At 33.3% G+C, this 17,269-nt stretch overlaps 1 protein-coding gene across 2 annotated transcripts in view; it reads right to left on the reverse strand.

Annotated features, from left to right (window-relative positions):
• LOC122849083 (titin) overlaps window positions 1–17,269 on the reverse strand; it is a 59,610-nt gene that overhangs the window by 8,566 nt on the left and 33,775 nt on the right. For both annotated transcript variants that reach the window (XM_044147653.1, XM_044147652.1), the window contains 7 exons: window positions 16,402–17,199; window positions 15,862–16,005; window positions 15,378–15,779; window positions 14,859–15,260; window positions 14,250–14,645; window positions 7,395–13,246; window positions 7,121–7,307 (listed from right to left, as the gene is read on the reverse strand). In XM_044147653.1, coding sequence (XP_044003588.1) covers window positions 7,121–7,307; window positions 7,395–13,246; window positions 14,250–14,645; window positions 14,859–15,260; window positions 15,378–15,779; window positions 15,862–16,005; window positions 16,402–17,199 — 8,181 coding nt within the window. The remainder of the gene's footprint in view (window positions 1–7,120; window positions 7,308–7,394; window positions 13,247–14,249; window positions 14,646–14,858; window positions 15,261–15,377; window positions 15,780–15,861; window positions 16,006–16,401; window positions 17,200–17,269) is intronic.

Consider the following 17,269-nt stretch of genomic DNA (forward strand, 5'->3'; position numbering starts at 1 on the left):
TTCTATATTTAAAAAAAAATTAAATTAAAAAAAAAAACAAAACGAAATAACATAGAATAAAAATAAAATATTTTCTATCTTTTTATAAAATAATAATGAAATATTTTTCGTTCTTCATTATTGCTGAGAAAGAGAACCCTACTTTGAACTAGTGAACATAGTAAAATTTGCAATGTAACATAGCACTTCACTAAAGAGCACTGGTGTGTTTACTAAGCAACATTGTACTTTTTACTCAAGCTAGATAGTAATTCTTTCTGGAGTACGAATAAAATGTTTTGTGAAAAAACACAGAGAGAAAAAAATATTGCTTTACGGGAGAAAAAGGTTAATTTTTTGCTATGTCCCATGGTACCGGTGAAAGTTTCGGGAACAACAGTATAATTGATAATGTAGATCGTCAATTTTGCTATGTTCGAGACTTCTACAAAACATTTTATAGTTTATTCAGTAAGAAATATTATCTACCTTAAGTAAAAAGTACTTTCTTCCTTAGTAAAGACAACTGCGCGCTTGAGTGAAGTACTGTGTTACATTGTAAATTTTACTATGTTCACCAGTAGGGTTTTCTTTCTTACTAATAATGAGAAAAAAAATTAAATGTTCTTTATTATTAGTTTATTTTATTATTTTATTCTAAGTTAGTTTTTCTAAGTTCTTGGCTGCCTATATTTCATTTTTAAATTTATTATTTATCAGGGATTTTAATCCTCGACTTGCTAAACTACGTATCAACCCTATGCCTTAACATGTAAGACCAACTTAACAATGTTAAACAACGAAAAAATGTCCTTAATTATGATAATTTGGTTTTGTGTTTTCTTTTTTCTTATGCTAACATAGTAAAATTCTCTTCGAACATAGTTAAAAGCAATATTCACGTATTTATTTATGTCTAAGGTATAATAGATCCACCAATTCCGTGAGTACTCTTAACTAACGCCATGGTAATAAAGACTTGGTAAAGTTTGTTGGGGCGTATGAACCGCGTTACCCGTCAAAAAATCAAAATTTTTAATACTTCGGCCAAGGTTATATTATTGATCAAATATAATTTTATGGTTGATTAATGATAAAATTATCTCAAAAATGTGACATCAATAAAATTTTAGAGAATCATTTAGATAATGAAGCCACTGAAAATTAACATTAAACAAATTAGAATATTAATTTTTATGAAAAATAATTTTGAGCATAATATAAAGGGTATTTTAATTCTACGTTGAGTTATTCATTGTGCCGTTTTTGAGTATGTTTTCAAAATGCTGTAATTTTTGATATAATAAAGATGAAGACTTTGTACTGGGCTCAAATGGAAGTCTTCAAAAAGCTTTATATGGGAGTTGAGTATATATGGGTCCATTTTCTACCTTAAATAGTTTCGGAGAAAAAAAAATTAAATATCTGATTTTTTTTTTTTCAATGTTTTTTTTTTTGTTTTCTTAAAAACTATTCGAGATAAAGGAAAAAACCCTTCATGCGGGTGATAGAGTTTTTAGGGACGTGAAATTTATGCATAATATAAAGAACCTACCCAGGTAGAAATTAGTCGCGGGGATCGAGGATTTACGCTCGGATCGACGTCGGCAACGAGCTTTATTCGATGTCGAAAAGTTACGCTATTCGACGTCGAAAAGAGACTAAAACGAGACTAAACGAGGTAAAAAAAAAAAAAAGACAAAAAAACCTAAACATTGTTATTCTTCTATTAATTTATAATAGTTTTATTATAAAGTGAGGGTCCGGATGCGATAACACGTTGAGCGCTCGAAGACAAGAAAATGCTATGTTGCTGTGGGTGGAAAATGAGAAAAATTAAAATTGAAAAATTATAAAAAAAAAAAAAATACAGTCGTCGATAAAATTAAAAAATACATGTTTTTCTCCATATAAATTTTTTTATATAATAATTAGTTTACGGGATAAAAAATAAAAACAAAAATTTTTTTTTTGAAAAAAATACTTCTTTTTAATCATATAACTCGAGACAACTTCTTTGAAAAGTAATAAATCGACTTGAAATTTTGACTGTAGCTTCTTTATTAGCCACTGATTGCAACAGTAAAATCAAAAAACTCATTTATTTATATTGTTTAATTTTTATTATATGATTATTTAATGGCGAGGAAAAATTCAATTTGTCTAACTTTGAATGAAAAAAGAGTCGGAAAAATTTAAAAATTGAGTAACTTGTCAGTGGCGATATTGCTGAGCAGTATATCAAGAAGTTTTTTACAAATTTTCAGATATTTTTATTAATTATTTACTGAGTTATTAATTTAACAACAAATTGCGAGCCACCGTTAGGGCTATGTATGCGTGATTTTCAGCAGTCCAATTCACAGGGCATTACAATTTAGGGCTTTTTTCCTCCACTGGCGGCGCTTGTAGAGCTTTTGTATCTGAAATCTATATAGAAAAAATTTTACAAGCGCCATCACCGGCAAAAAAAAGCCCTAAATTGTATAAAATTTGCCCTGTGAATTGGACTGCAGCCCCCTCTTTCGCGAACGCGTTTGTTCGCGCGTTTGTATAACCATATAAATACAAACAGTATAATTATTATTAATTTAAGAACCAAATAAATGGATTTCAAGGTATGTTCGTATTCTAACTAGGCGTAACCGCTTTTTAGCCTCGATTCGACGTTCAAGAATTAAAATACCAAGGAAAAGCAGTACCTAAAAAAATAAGGTTGCTCATACCATAATTCTTTTGGCTACATTAATTTCTTAGCTATATCATTTCTTCAGCTACTGCTTTATCTTCAATATTTTTATTTTTTAAAGTGAATTACATGTAATATATTTATGGAATAAAAAATAATGTCCAAGAAAAAGCAGTAGCTAAGGAAAAGATGTAGCTAAGGAATTAAGGTTGCCAAAAAATTATGTTTTAAGGAATTAATGTTGCATAAAACATAATTTTTTAGCAACCTTAATGCTTTACCTTGGGATTTTTATTCATTTTATAGATAAAATACATGTAAATTTATTTTTTAACGATAAATATGTCTAAGGGGAAGCAGTAGCTAAGGAAAAGAAGTAGCTAAGGAAATAAGGCTGCTGAGAAATTATGTTTTAAGGAATTGATCCTGCTCAAAACATAGTTTTTTGGCAACTATAATTCCTCAGCTACATCTTTTCCTTTGCTACATCTTTTCCTCAGTGACTGCGTTCTCTTGGACATTTTTATTGTTCGAAAATAAATTTACATGTATTTTATCTATAAAATAAATGAAAATCACAAGGAAAAGCTCAGGAATTAATGTTGCCAAAAAATTATGTTTTAAGGAATTGATGTTGCTCAAAACATAATTTTTCAGCAACCTTAATTCCTTAGCTACATCTTTCCCTTAGCTACTGCTCTCCCTTGGGATTTTCATTTATTTTATGAATAAAATACAAGTGAATTTAATTTTCAACAATAAATATATCTAAGAAAAAGCAAAAGTTCAGGAAAAGATGTAGCTAAGCAATTAAGGTTGCCAAAAAATTATCTTTTTAGGAATTAATGCTGCTCAAAACATAATTTTTCGCCAACCATAATTCCTTAGCTACTGCTTTTTCTTGGATATGCCAAAAAATTATGTTTTGAGGAATTAATGTTGCTTAAAACATACTTTTTTAGCAACCTTTATTTATTAGCTACATCTTTTTCTTAGCTACTGCTTACCCTTGGACATTTTTATTGTTAAAAAATCAATTTACTTGTATTCTATTTATAAAATAAATGAAAATCTCAAGGAAAAGCAGTAGGTAAGGAATTAATGTTGCCAAAAAATTATGTCTTAAGGAATTAATGTTGCTTAAAACATAATTTTTTGGCAACCTCAATTCCTTAGCTACTGCTTTTCCTCAGATATATTTATTGTTAAAAAATAAATTTTCCTGTATTCCATTCATAACGTAAATGAAAATCCCAAGGAAAAGCAGTAGCTAAGAGAAAGATGTATCTGAGGAATTCAGTTTGCTGAAATATTATGTTTCAAGCAACATTAATTCCTTAAAACATAATTTTTTGGCAACATTAATTCCTGAGCTACAGCTTTTCCTTAGATATATTTAGTGTTAAAAAATAAATTTACATGTATTTTATCTATAAAATAAATGAAAATCCTAAGGGAAAGCAGTAGCTAAGGAAAAGATGTAGCTAAGGAATTAAGGTTGCCAAACAATTATGTATGTATTTATGAGCTCGAACATTAAAACACTTTAAAATTCATTTATTTTGTTATAAAATCAAAAAATTATAATTTTGTTCTCATAATTTATAATAAAACTATAATAAATTAATAAAATAATAACAAGTTCAGGTGTTTTTTTAATTTTTTTTTCCTTTACCTCGTTTTAGTTTCGTTTTAGTTTCGTTCGAGTCTCGTTTCGACGTCGAATCGAGGCTAAAAAGCTGTTACGCTGAGACTGAATAGGAAAATACCTTAAAATTCAATAGTTTTGTTGTTTTATTAATAATATCTATTAGTTTTGTCTTTTTTTATAATATAAAACCATAATAAATCAAAAAAATAAAAACATTTTAGTTTTTTTTCAACTTTTTCTTCTTTTACCACGATTTAGCCTCGTTTTAGTCTCGTTTCGACGTCGAATAGCGTAACATTTTGACATCGAAAAGAGCTCACTGCCGAGGTCGAGCGTATAGCTCGGAAATTATCCTCGATTGATGTTGATTTGAGGCTGAATTTCTACCTGGGCTGCGGCGCAAATTACTTCCTGATCAATAGTTTGAACGCAATTTTCATTAAAGTGAAGGAAAAATTTTTTCATTTTTTTCTGATACGCTTCTTTTAATCCTTGAATAAAGTCTCTATGTCAACTGATTATGAAAGTTTTTTTTTTTTTTTTTTGTCGTCGACAAATCCAAACTGTCGCTGGGCCTGTGGCTCCTAGCCTCCGGAAAAATATCTTATTATACAACAGAATTGAAAATGATATTATTGACTATGCGTCTTCAGTAAATATATCGTCGCATTAAAGGATAAAGGGCGTAAGTGCCAAAAACGTCAATTTTGGGCGTAGCTAATTTTTGTTTTTCATCTAATTTTGCTTTTGAAAAAGGGCGTAACAACCTTTTATAAAGGATGAAAGGCGTATGTCCAGGGACTTACGCCTTTTGTCCATTATCAAAATGATTTTTGATAGAAGATGAAAGGGCGTGATTTACGCCTTTTTTCCGTTATCAAAATAATTTTTGATAAAAGATGAAGGGCGTATTTCCAATTTTATTTTCAATTTATTCAAAGGTAGTGTTTTTAAATTATTGATTATTTATTCATAATTATCAATAAATAAATGATCAGTCTATGTACACTGCCTTTGAATAAATTGAAAATAAAATTGGAAATACGCCCTTCATCTTTTATCAAAAATTATTTTGATAACGGAAAAAAGGCGTAAGTCCCTGGACATACGCCCTTTATCCTTTATCAAAGGTTGTTACGCCCTTTTTCCTTTTTTTTTTTTTAAGCCTTAAAATTAGATGAAAACCCCAAAAATTAATAAATTTGCACTTACGCCTTTTTTCCGTTATTAAAAAAAAAATTCCCAAAAATGGCACTTACGCCCTTCATCCTTTAATGCGACGATATAATGTACATGATGAAAAAGAAAATTTAAAAAAGTATTACATTATTGAAATCTCATAACTTCCACTGATACTATGGTTTCATACTAATAATTACTTTTTTTTTCTTTTCGTTTATCAAATAGAGTAAAATCCACTGTCCTCATGATAAACTATACCGTTGTTCCCAAATCTTCCATCAGTACTATAGAACATAGTCAACATTAACTTTTCTTTTGAATAAATTATACTATATTTTTCTCTCCGTATAATAGAGGCCCCTCCTGACGGACTTGACCGGTGTTCAAAAAAATATGACAAATTACATATAATGTCCCGAGTGGAAATTTTGGTCAGGTTCTGATCCGAAACAGAGCAAAGAGCTCGATTTCAAATCTGTTTGAAATCAGGAAGCCTGACCAGAAACGGATCACCATGTTAGTTTTTGTTAGTATTCACTTCCGAACCTGATCATGATACCTAACCACATCGTAAGGCTGAAGTCACGCTTCCTGATCAAGAATGGTTCAAGATACCTGATTAGATTGAGACCAGGAAGCTGACCATGAATGATCAGGCAATTAAAAATATAACATTTACTTTAGAATGCTAAGACAAACATCAGGCCTTTAGGAAATTTTGAGTGAGAATCAGTGCGTTGTATATTTAAGATTGAAGGTCATTAAATTTTCGGATATCGCTAAATTTGACATCTAAGTGAAATTATGATCATTTTCGTGAAGTAATTTTAGAATTTTCGTCTGATTCAGGGTCAAGGTATTCACAGACAAATGGTCCATTCCAGAGCAGAAACATAGAAATCAGTACGTTATAACATGAATCGATTCAATCATCAGACCAAAATTTTCTAATCTACTTCAGATAATAAAGTTGACGAAAGAAGGTTATCTAGTCTGTCAGTATCGTTTAAAAGACATCAATCAATTTGCTAGAAAAGTTATAGTAATTAGCTGGCTGGTGAGGCACTGATAATTTCAATAGTAACTCCCAAGTATTTGTGTCTATAAGTACAGACCACCAGCATTACGCATACAACGGATTACGTGCCAGTAAAGTAGATAAATTTCAAACATGGAAGAGCATTAATTTTTTATGCTCCCAGTAACGTGCAAGCGCAAAAAGTCGGTCTACCTTGCAACCTGCATTCAACCTTAGAATATTTGTGAATAGCAATTAACATACATTTCTTGCGATCTAACTTAGTTTTGCCAATTTTTAAATTTAAAGTCAAATAGTTTATACAAATGTCAGTTATTACATCAGAAATATAGATCGTGTTTTCTCTGTGAAATTGACATTTTTTAAAAGTAATTTTAAGTATAAAAAAGTATATCATACGTTTATAAAATTTTGTGTCTTGCAAATCACCTGCGTATTGACAATATTATTGAGATACGATCAATAAAATGATAACATTTCGAAATGATTCCTTGAAAAAAAAGCTTTCACTAATATTATCAGTGTGGTCTCTATATAATAAAGTTATTGTTTAATATCGATAATATTCCTTGATACTTACGGCGAGGAGAACTTTTCAATACTCCACGATAATCGTTACTGTTAGGTTTCACAGTAAGTGTAGTTTCACATCGAGCTTCTCCGACTGAGTTTTTGGCAACTACTTCTACGATGTTTTGGTCGTATTGACGAGTCTTTGGGATGTCTAAATGGTACATGCCATCATATGTCAATTTATATCGTGACCCCTAATAATGATATAATGAAATAATATCACGGTTCCCAAGAAAATATGTTGTTAGTTCATAAATAACGTGATGATAAATCATACTCACATTTATAACCGTACGACCGTTTATCAACCATATTACTCGTGGTTTGGGATATCCTGTGACACGACAACAAAATCTAGAACTATCACCTTCTTCAACTTCAATAGCCTCAGGTTTACTGACAAATACTGGAGCAGTACGGATTTTATCTTTCTCATCTTCTTCTTCCGGTGTAATTTGCCATGCTGCTTCCATTTCTCGAATTTTCTCAATACTCTTCATACCTTTCGGTAACTGTGATTCATAGATAATTCCAGGTTTTCCAGAAGTTTCAATAAAGGCTTTTGTCTGATCTGAACCATAAAGATTGCTAGCTCTACACAAATACTCTCCTGAATCTTCAGGATAAATCCAACTGAAGTTCATTGCAACGTACCCAAAATCATAAATTGGAGCGAAGCGATTCTTATATGGCAATGGCTTACCATTAAAGAACCACTCTAATTTCATATTAGGATCGCCAACAGGAGCTAATTGACATTCAAACTTTGTACTGTTCATTTCCTCTAATCCAATCCGATTTTCAATGTTCGTTACAAAACGAGGTGGTTGTTGTTTTTCTATATCGTAAAAATCATCTGCTGTTAAATAAACCTTGGACGTATACTTTTTAATTGTTGCCTCCATTTGCATGAGTGCTTCAGATTTCTTCATACCTTTTGGAACTTGATTCTGTAAGATTATGCTTGGCGATGTTTTACAAGTTACAGAAGCTTTCGTAATATCTTCACCCCAATCATTAATTGCCCTACAAACATATTCCCCTGAATCTTCCGGATACACATATAATATAACCATAGAAACAAACCCGAGATCGTAAATACTTTGATATCGATGGCCACATGGAATAATTTTTCCGTTCCTATACCATTCAATTCTAAGAGTTGGATCGTCTTTCGGCATGATGCGACATTCAAAACGAACTGATTCTGACTCCTCGACAGTAATTGACTGAATCTGAGTGATAAACTTCGGTGGAATTTTCAAGGGCTCTACTTCTGGGAGTGGTTCATTAATGTGTCCAATTTCAAGTTTTTGTAATTGTTCTCCACTCATTCCTGATGGGAGTTGAGAATCAAAATCAATGTTGTTTTTAGATTTGCAAAACATACTCGCTCTCGTGATGACAGATCCCCATTTGTTAGTTGCTCGACATATATATTCACCACTGTCTCTAGCGTAAGTATAAGATAAGTCTAACGAAATAAAACCGAAGTCATGAATCATATGAACCCGAGAACCTGTTTTAAAGGGTTTGCCATTATGAAACCAATCGATTCGCATGGTTGGGTCACCTAATGGTTCAACTCGGCAGTCAAAATGACTAGGTTCCGACTCTTCAACTTCTATATCTTTAAGTTCTAGTGTGAACTGAGGAGGGATTGGTGACTCTTCTGCAATAACAATTTCATCTTTTTTGTAAAGTGATTCTTCGAGTTTTTGAATACTTTCTGTTCCTGATTTGAAATTGTTTGGCAACTGAGGTTCTAGTATAATTCCTTGGCGTCCTCGAATTTGTAATTTACATGTGACAATTGCTTCTCCATGACGATTCGTAGCTTTACATTTGTACATACCAGAATCTCTTTGATAACAATTTGCGATTTCAAGAATCACAAATCCAAAATCATGAATGGTTTTGATTCGTGAACCTGCATTAAGCGGTTTCCCATTATGATACCATTCAACTCTCATACTAGAATCATTAACAGGTAGAAGTCTGCATTCGAAATGCGCAAGCGAATTTTCACTCAAAGTAAAATCTGAAAGATGTGTAACGAATTCAGGTGGTCTTCCAGTGTCGTCATCGATCACAGGTTCCCCTTGTTCAACTCCAAATCCTTCTATCTCCGCTATTTTCTGAATAGTTCCTTCCATTCCTCCTGGAAGTTGAGATTCTAGAATGATACTTCGTTTTCCTGTACAGTGCATCACACACGATGTGACTGCATCGCCATTATCATTAGTAGCACGACAACTATATTCTCCAGAGTCCTCTGGATAAATTGGAGATATCTCGAGAATAACGAATCCGAAATCACAAAATGTTCGGAACCGAGATCCAGTTTTAAGAGGTTTCCCATTCCAGAACCATTCAACTTTCAGTTTTTGGTCATCGGTTGGAGTTAATCTTCCTTCAAAATGAGCGCTTTCTCCTTCTCTAAGTCCATGTATGTTGCATAATGGTACCGTAAACATAGGAGCTTGTTTAGAAATATAATCAATTTTTTCATTTTTTGATTTTACTGTTGAATCTTCTAGGTTTTGTATTTTTTCAAGGCCCTTTTCCATGCCTTTAGGTAATTGAGGGTAAAGAATTAAGTTTGATTTTGAAAGACACGTAAGCGTAGCTACTGTCGAATCTTCTCCATATTTATTAACAGCGCGACACTCGTAAACCCCAGAATTTTCTTCATAGCAGTATAAAATATCCAAGATAACGATACCAAAGTCATGGAAAGTTCTATATCGATGACCATGAGGAAGTTTTAAACCATTATAGTACCAATCGACTTTTAAGTGAGGATCATCAATCGGAGTAAGTCGAGCTTCAAAATGAGCTGATTGACCTTCATTCAACTTCGTTATATCTACAATATGACTAATGAATTTTGGTGGTTCTATCGCTGAAATATTTGAAGTAGCTTTTAAATTATTTTCATTTGACTCTAGTTCTTGTATTTTTTTTAATGAACCTGGCTGAAGAGAATCTATATGAACATTACTTTTCCCGATACATTTTATTGTTACTTTCGTACTATCTTCACCGAATTTATTGCTTGCTTTGCAGATATATTCACCACTATCATGAGACATCACTCCAGCAATATCGATAACAACGAATCCGAAATCTGAGACCATTTTAAAACGAGAAGAATGCCTCAATGGTTGACCATTATGAAACCACTCAACTTTCATGTCGGGGTCATCGGCAGGGATCAATGTACATTCAAAATGAACCGACTGTCCATCTTCAAGTGCTTCTATAGGCTGTATTTCAGTAGTAAACTTCGGCTTTTGACCTCTACATTTATCTAAACATGTAAGAATTACTGAAATTTCAGCTTGGCCCCACCGATTCGACGCTCGACATGTATACGCTCCAGAATCTGTAACTTTTGTTCCTAAAACTTCCAGAACAACCATGCCAAAAGCGTAAACTGTTCTACTCCGATAACTGGCCTCTAAAGGCTTTCCATTGTAGAACCATTCGACTTTCATTGTCTGATCACCAGTAGGTGTTAAAGATGCTTCAAAGTGTGCAATTTCTCCTTCAAAAAGATTAGTCAAGTTTTCAAATTGAGAAGTGAAGATTGGTGGATGTCCTTCCACACTATCGTCTAATTCTTCAATGTTTTCTTTGAGAGTTTCTTCTAGGTTTTGTATTGCTTCAAGACCCTTTTTACCTTTAGGGTGCTGTAAGCTTTCAATGATATTTTCTTTCACTGAACAATAAACAGTAGCTGATGTGAAGGCATCACCAACTGAATTATATGCCTTACATGTGTAAATTCCTGAGTCCCGATCATAAGCATTTATAAGATCGAGTGTTGCGAAGCCAAATTCATGGGACATTTTCAATCGAGATCCGTGTTCTAAAATTTTTCCATTAAAATACCATTCAATTCGCAAATTTGGATCTTCCTTCGGAATGACTTTTCCTTCCAAGTGAAGAGGTTCTCCTTCACAAAGCTTGAATTCTGGCTTTAGTGGTAGTTCCCAAACAGGTTTGCTATATTTCTCTTCGGTATAAGCGTCAAGTTTTTTATATTTAGATTTCGAAGCCTCATCAACTTTATGGATTTCTTCATAACCAGATGATCCTTGCGGATGTTGTATTTGCAGACAAATGTTCTCTTTACTTAGGCATTTCAATGTTCCAGTTGTTTGAGCTGAACCTTTCGAATTTGTTGCTTTCACAGTGACGACTCCAGAGTCTTCTTCACCTGTATGATTTATATCAAGTGTTATCTGACCAAAATCGTAGGTGGACTTAAATCTTGCTCCAATTGGAATCATTTTTCCGTTTATAAACCATTCAATTTTCATCGTGGGATCTTTTGATGGCTCAACTTGACATTCAAAGTGAACGTTCTCGCCTTCAGTCGAAACGACGTTATTTAAATGATTGATGAAAATTGGTTGATCATATTCTGGCTCTGGACATTCTAAACTATCATGTTGAGACTGTTCAAGTGCATTTAATTTTGATATAGCGTCTGGATGAAAGGTTTCAGTGATTAGAGAAGGTCGTTCGTTGACTTTTATACTACAAGTTGATACAGCTTCACCAAAATGGTTAGTGGCCTTGCATGTGTAAATGGCGGAGTCATCAGTCCTCAGATTATTGATAGAAAGTGTAACTAAACCAAAATCAAATGTGCTACGAAGTCGAGTCCCAGTTTGGAGTGGGACACCATTTTTAAACCATTCAGTTCGAAGATGAGGATCTGCACGAGGCTCAACCTGAGCTTCAATATATACATGTTGTCCATCACATAGCGTGTCAAAGTTATTCAAATGACTGGTAAATACTGGAGCTTGTTGAGGGGCCATATCAACAAACATTTCAGGCACTTTATTTATTTCAGCTTCTTTCAACTGGATCTTTTGCCAAGCAAATGGCTGGACTGACTCAGTGTCGATTGCAGAGCGGGCCTTCACCTTAAGAGAAATCGAAGAAATTGAATCTCCCGCATTGTTAATCGCTTGACAAGAGTAAACTCCTGAATCTTCAGGGATGACGTTTCGTATTTCTAGTGCTACAAAACCAAACTCATGATTCTCATGAATACGAGACCCAATTTTGAGTTCAATCCCATTAACAAACCACAAAAATTTGAGACTGGCATCTCCAACTGGGACAACTCTACATTCAAAACGAGCTGTTTGGCTTTCCCATAGTTCATTAGGACCAGTTAATAGTTGTGTAAAAATCGGTTTCTCAAATGTGACGTTAGTCAATTCTAGGCTATTTATTTTACTAGTTTCAAATACTGCAATTTTTTTCTGTGCCTCTGGGTGAAGTGAAGCAAGCTCAATTGACGGTTTACTACGAATTTTCATCGATGCAATAGAAACAGCTTCACCAAGTGAATTTACAGCTTTGCACATATATATTCCTTCATCTTGTTCACGAATGTGACTAATTTCCAACGACACGTAGCCAAAGTCGTGAATTTTTGTAATTCGAGAACTATCTTCAAGCAACTTTGAGTTTTTACACCATTCTACTTGGAGAGTTGGATCTCCTACTGGAATTAGACGACATTCAAAGAAAGCTGTAGTTCCTTCTACGACTTCCTCGATATTTTTCAAGGGCTGTGTAAAAACAGGACGTTGACACGTTTGTGTTTCAATAACATCATGTTTTTTTTGTAGTTGTTGAAGTTCTAGTTCTTGAATTTTAATCAGGCCTTCTGGTCGCTGTGAATCTGTGATGACATTTTCTCTCGAAATGATTTTTAAGTTTCTTGAAGATGAACACATTCCGAGGGAGTTCATAGCCTGTACAGTATATTCACCGCCATCTTCTGGCACAGCATGAGAGATATCAAGAGCAGCGTAGCCAAAGTCGAAAGTCACGTGAAAACGTGAAGCAGATGGAATCGACTTCCCATTGTGGAAAAATTCGACTCGAAGATTAGCGTCGTGTAACGGTGAAATCTGACATTCGAAATGTGCAGATTGCCCTTCAAAAATTTCAGTTGTGCCATGAAGTTCAGTAACAAATTGTGGAGGGCTAGCAAGTGGCTCTTCAACTTCAAGTCGAACAGGGTGACCTTGAGCTTCCAGCTCTCGAATTTTTTCAAAACCATCTGGATGCTGAGTATCAAAAAGAATACTCCGCCGAGCTGAAATTATAGATATTGATATGATGTCAGATTTTTTTGAATTTCATGAAAAGATAACCATCAAAACAAAAGCCATTAGTAACATGTTGTAATCGATATTTGTTGCCTATTTTACAAAAGTATCATTTTTTTTAGAAAAGCGCAATAGTGCCGACATTTGTAATGGTGACACTTCAAATGATCATGGAAAGTCAAATACTATTGAAAATATTACAATCCAGCGCGCATGTCTACACGTACACTGTTTAGGAAAAACAAAACATTTGATTAAATTAACAAAAATATAATACATCTCAACTCAAAATTTTTTTGCTTTCACTTAATTAAAGAGTCTCAGATTTAGACACTCGTTACGATGAGTCAGTTTTCAATCAAATTATCGAGGGGCTATTCATTATAGAAGTCATGATGTCACTCTGAGTGTAATCATGGTGTAATAGCATGTAGTGAATGTGTAGTTACGTGTAGAGATGTAGTATTTGTACTTTTTTGACTGCAAGTATCGTAGTGATATGTAGTCATTGGTCGTTAGATTGGAGATCATATTCTAAGCCACATACAAAACCATTAAGCCATTAAATTGAAAGAAGAAAAAAGAAAAAAATAATAATAAATATCAAAATACTGCAATACGCAATGTCATGTTATATAAATTTTGTAAGTATTTGACCCACTTCTATGAAGTTTTCATAAAAATTTTTTGCATGGGGGAGCTACTGTTTCTAATACTATGTAAAGCGAAATCACTTTTAATTTGAACAATAAAATACAAAAAAATTATATAAAAAAAAAAAACACTTTAAAAGTTGTCGATAATAGATATTATCTCGCCACAATAATTTAAGCCATCTCGATGGCTGAGATTATTGTCCGTAAGGAAACGAAAAAATTACACACAAAAGACAATATATTCTTGTACAAGATTCATTCAATTTTCACATTGCTAAAATTAGTGATTTTGCATTTTTCGAGTAAAAAGTTAAGTTATCGAATATATGCTTACTGCCAATCCGAATCGTGCACGTGTTCACAGCTTCACCAGTAAGATTTGTAGCTTTACACATGTAGGTACCAGAGTCTTCCGAATAAGCGTAAAGAATATCAAGAGCAATATAACCAAAGTCGTGAGTAGTGCGGAAACGATGTCCAGCTTTGAGTGGCACTCCATTAACAAACCACTCGATTTTCAGATGAGGATCATTTATGGGCTCAATTCTGCACTCTAAATGAGCTCGATCACCTTCTTTTATATGATCTAGATTACAGAATGCTGATAGAAAAACTGGTTTTTGATGGAAAAGTTCTTTTTCAGGAACAGTTTTAATCTCTGCCATCTCCAATTCTCGAATTTTTGCCAAACGCTGAGCGTCTAAAGTATCCATACACAATCCTTCTCGGGCTGTCAATAAGAATTTCATAATTAGGCTGATTTGAAATAACTATTTGCTAATAGTGACTTCCATCTGCAAAAAACTAAGTCAAAAAAATGACTTGTTTATTGCGGTCAACTTGCAAGTTAAAAATTCCCTTTTCTCAGTTCCTTACAAAATCAGTCACTATTCAGCAATTACATTTTTCTGCAGTCTTTATACATCGTGATAATAATACTTACAGTCAACGCCAATAATACAAGTTGTAACAGCTTCGCCAACTATATTTCTTGCTTTACACATGTAAGTTCCAGAATCTTCGGAGTAAGCATATAAAATATCTAGAGCCACATAGCCGAAGTCGTATGTGGTTTTAAACTTGTGTCCTTGAGGAATAGGTTTTCCGTTTTTGAACCATTCAACAACCATAGTTGGATCATTTACCGGAATGAGAGTTGCTTCCAAATGAGCACTTTTTCCTTCTGGAAGATGTTCAATGTTTTTCAGTGGACGGCCAAACTTGGGTTTTCCAACAGTTACTGTGTCTTCATGATTACTGGATTTTGTTCTTTCATCATTTTCAAGATATTTTATTTTTTTCAAAGCGCCTTCATGGTGAGTGTCATGAATAATGGAAGCACGTGCTAAAATTACACGTTGGTTAGCAAAAATTTCGAAAAGTATAGCTCCGAAGATTTGAATTGAAAGCAATATATTATGAATAGAAAGCATTAAAACTGATGTTATAATTGTTTACTCACATATAACTGACAACTCTATCGAGCTCTGGGAAGTGCCTAGCTTATTCGTAGCGATGCAAGTGTAAATTCCAGAGTCTTCAGCATACACAGTCAAAATATCAAGAGAAGCAAATCCAAAGTCATATATTGTTCGATATCTATGTCCAGCTGATAGTGGTTTACTGTTGTAAAACCACTCAACTTTCATGGTAGCATCTGGATAAGGCTCAAGGCGGCACTCATAATGAGCACTTTGGCCTTCAGCAAGTTTAGTTGGGCCATTCAATCTGACTGTAAACCGCGGCTGTTCTTTTACGCTGATATCTTCTTCTTGACGGCTTTTGTCTGTTGTCACCTGTTCAAGAGCTTTGATCTTAGGTAGAGCTGTTTCATGATGTGTTTCTAACTGAAGAGCAGCTTTTGCTGTATTTAGAAAAAATCTTATTACATTCATCGGAATTGAAAAACGAACTTTAGACAATTGACACTGATTATAAATACTTACACTGAACAAATAAAGTAGCTGAAGTAACAGCTTCACCGAGATCATTTCTAGCTCTACAGATATATGTTCCAGAATCTTCAGGGTTCACGTACTTCATGTTCAAAGCAACATAACCGAAGTCATGCATTGTAGTGATGCGATTGGCTGTATTGAAAGTAAAACAGTTTTCAAAAAGTTTTAAAATATGAAATGTTTCTTTATTTGAGTAAATTAAAGAAACAGCGTAAGGAGAGAAATTTTGAGTGAAGATACCTAAGATTTTGTAATTCAATAAGAAAATTTGAATTAAATTCAGTTTATAGAACATTAAAATAAAATTGTTTTAAAAAAATAAGTAGATGATAAATACTTATCAGATACAACCGTCTTCTTCTAAATAGAAATGATTTTATTTTATACAATAATAAAAAATTATAAATTTACAGAAAGTATGAATTAAACTCAAACAAATTGTTCTTTTCATCTACAAGTTCAAAGTAATAAGGTGGCAATGACTATTATCTAAAAAGTTTTCGAGTTATTGTGAATGGAAAAACTTACATGCTTCAATTGGGATACCATTACGAATCCATTCCACTTTTAGATTGACATCACCAACGGGTATAACTCTAGCTTCAAAATGTGCTGCTTGATTTTCTGCAACTCTAAGATCTTTGATAGGCATAGTGAAAATCGGAGATTGACTAACCGATTCTTCTTGTTGTTGGTAATTTTTATGTCGACTTGATTCTTCAAGATATTGAAGCTGGTAGAGAACTTTTTCACGTTGAGATTCGATGGAGATAGATTTTTTCGAATGTACTACCGCAGTCGCCGATGTTATAGCTTCACCGATTAAATTTTTAGCACGACAAATATACGTTCCTGAATCCTCTGGATGAGCGTACATTATGTCCAAGGTAACGAATCCAAAATTATTTGTTTCCACAAAACGAGATCCAACTTTAACGGGTTTATTATCGTGGAACCATTCTACCTTCATGCTCATATCTGAAACTGGTATCAACCGACATTCGAAATGAGCACGCTGGCCTTCTTTTATTTCTATGCTTTTGAGAGAAGTTGTGAATATTGGTGACTGAGTCGTTATTTCTTCTTCATTTCGTGACAAAAAATATTTTGAACGATCTTCTAAATAGTTCATTTGCTTAAGGCATGTTTCATTTTGTGTATCGGTCAGAATTTGAGCAGTTGAGCGACAACTCAAATGACAATTTACTTCATCGCTACCGACAAGGTTGATTGCTTTACATGTATACATGCCAGAATCTTCAGCGATGAGATCAATTACATCGAGAGCTACATATCCGAAGTCATGAATTGGTCGAAATCGATGTCCTAAAAATTAAAGATATTATAGAATATTATGTTTTAAGTTTTAAAAGTTTTGTCATAAATTTAATCAAAT

Source organism: Aphidius gifuensis, linkage group LG2, assembly GCF_014905175.1.
Source record: "Aphidius gifuensis isolate YNYX2018 linkage group LG2, ASM1490517v1, whole genome shotgun sequence".
Lineage (NCBI taxonomy): Eukaryota > Metazoa > Arthropoda > Insecta > Hymenoptera > Braconidae > Aphidius > Aphidius gifuensis.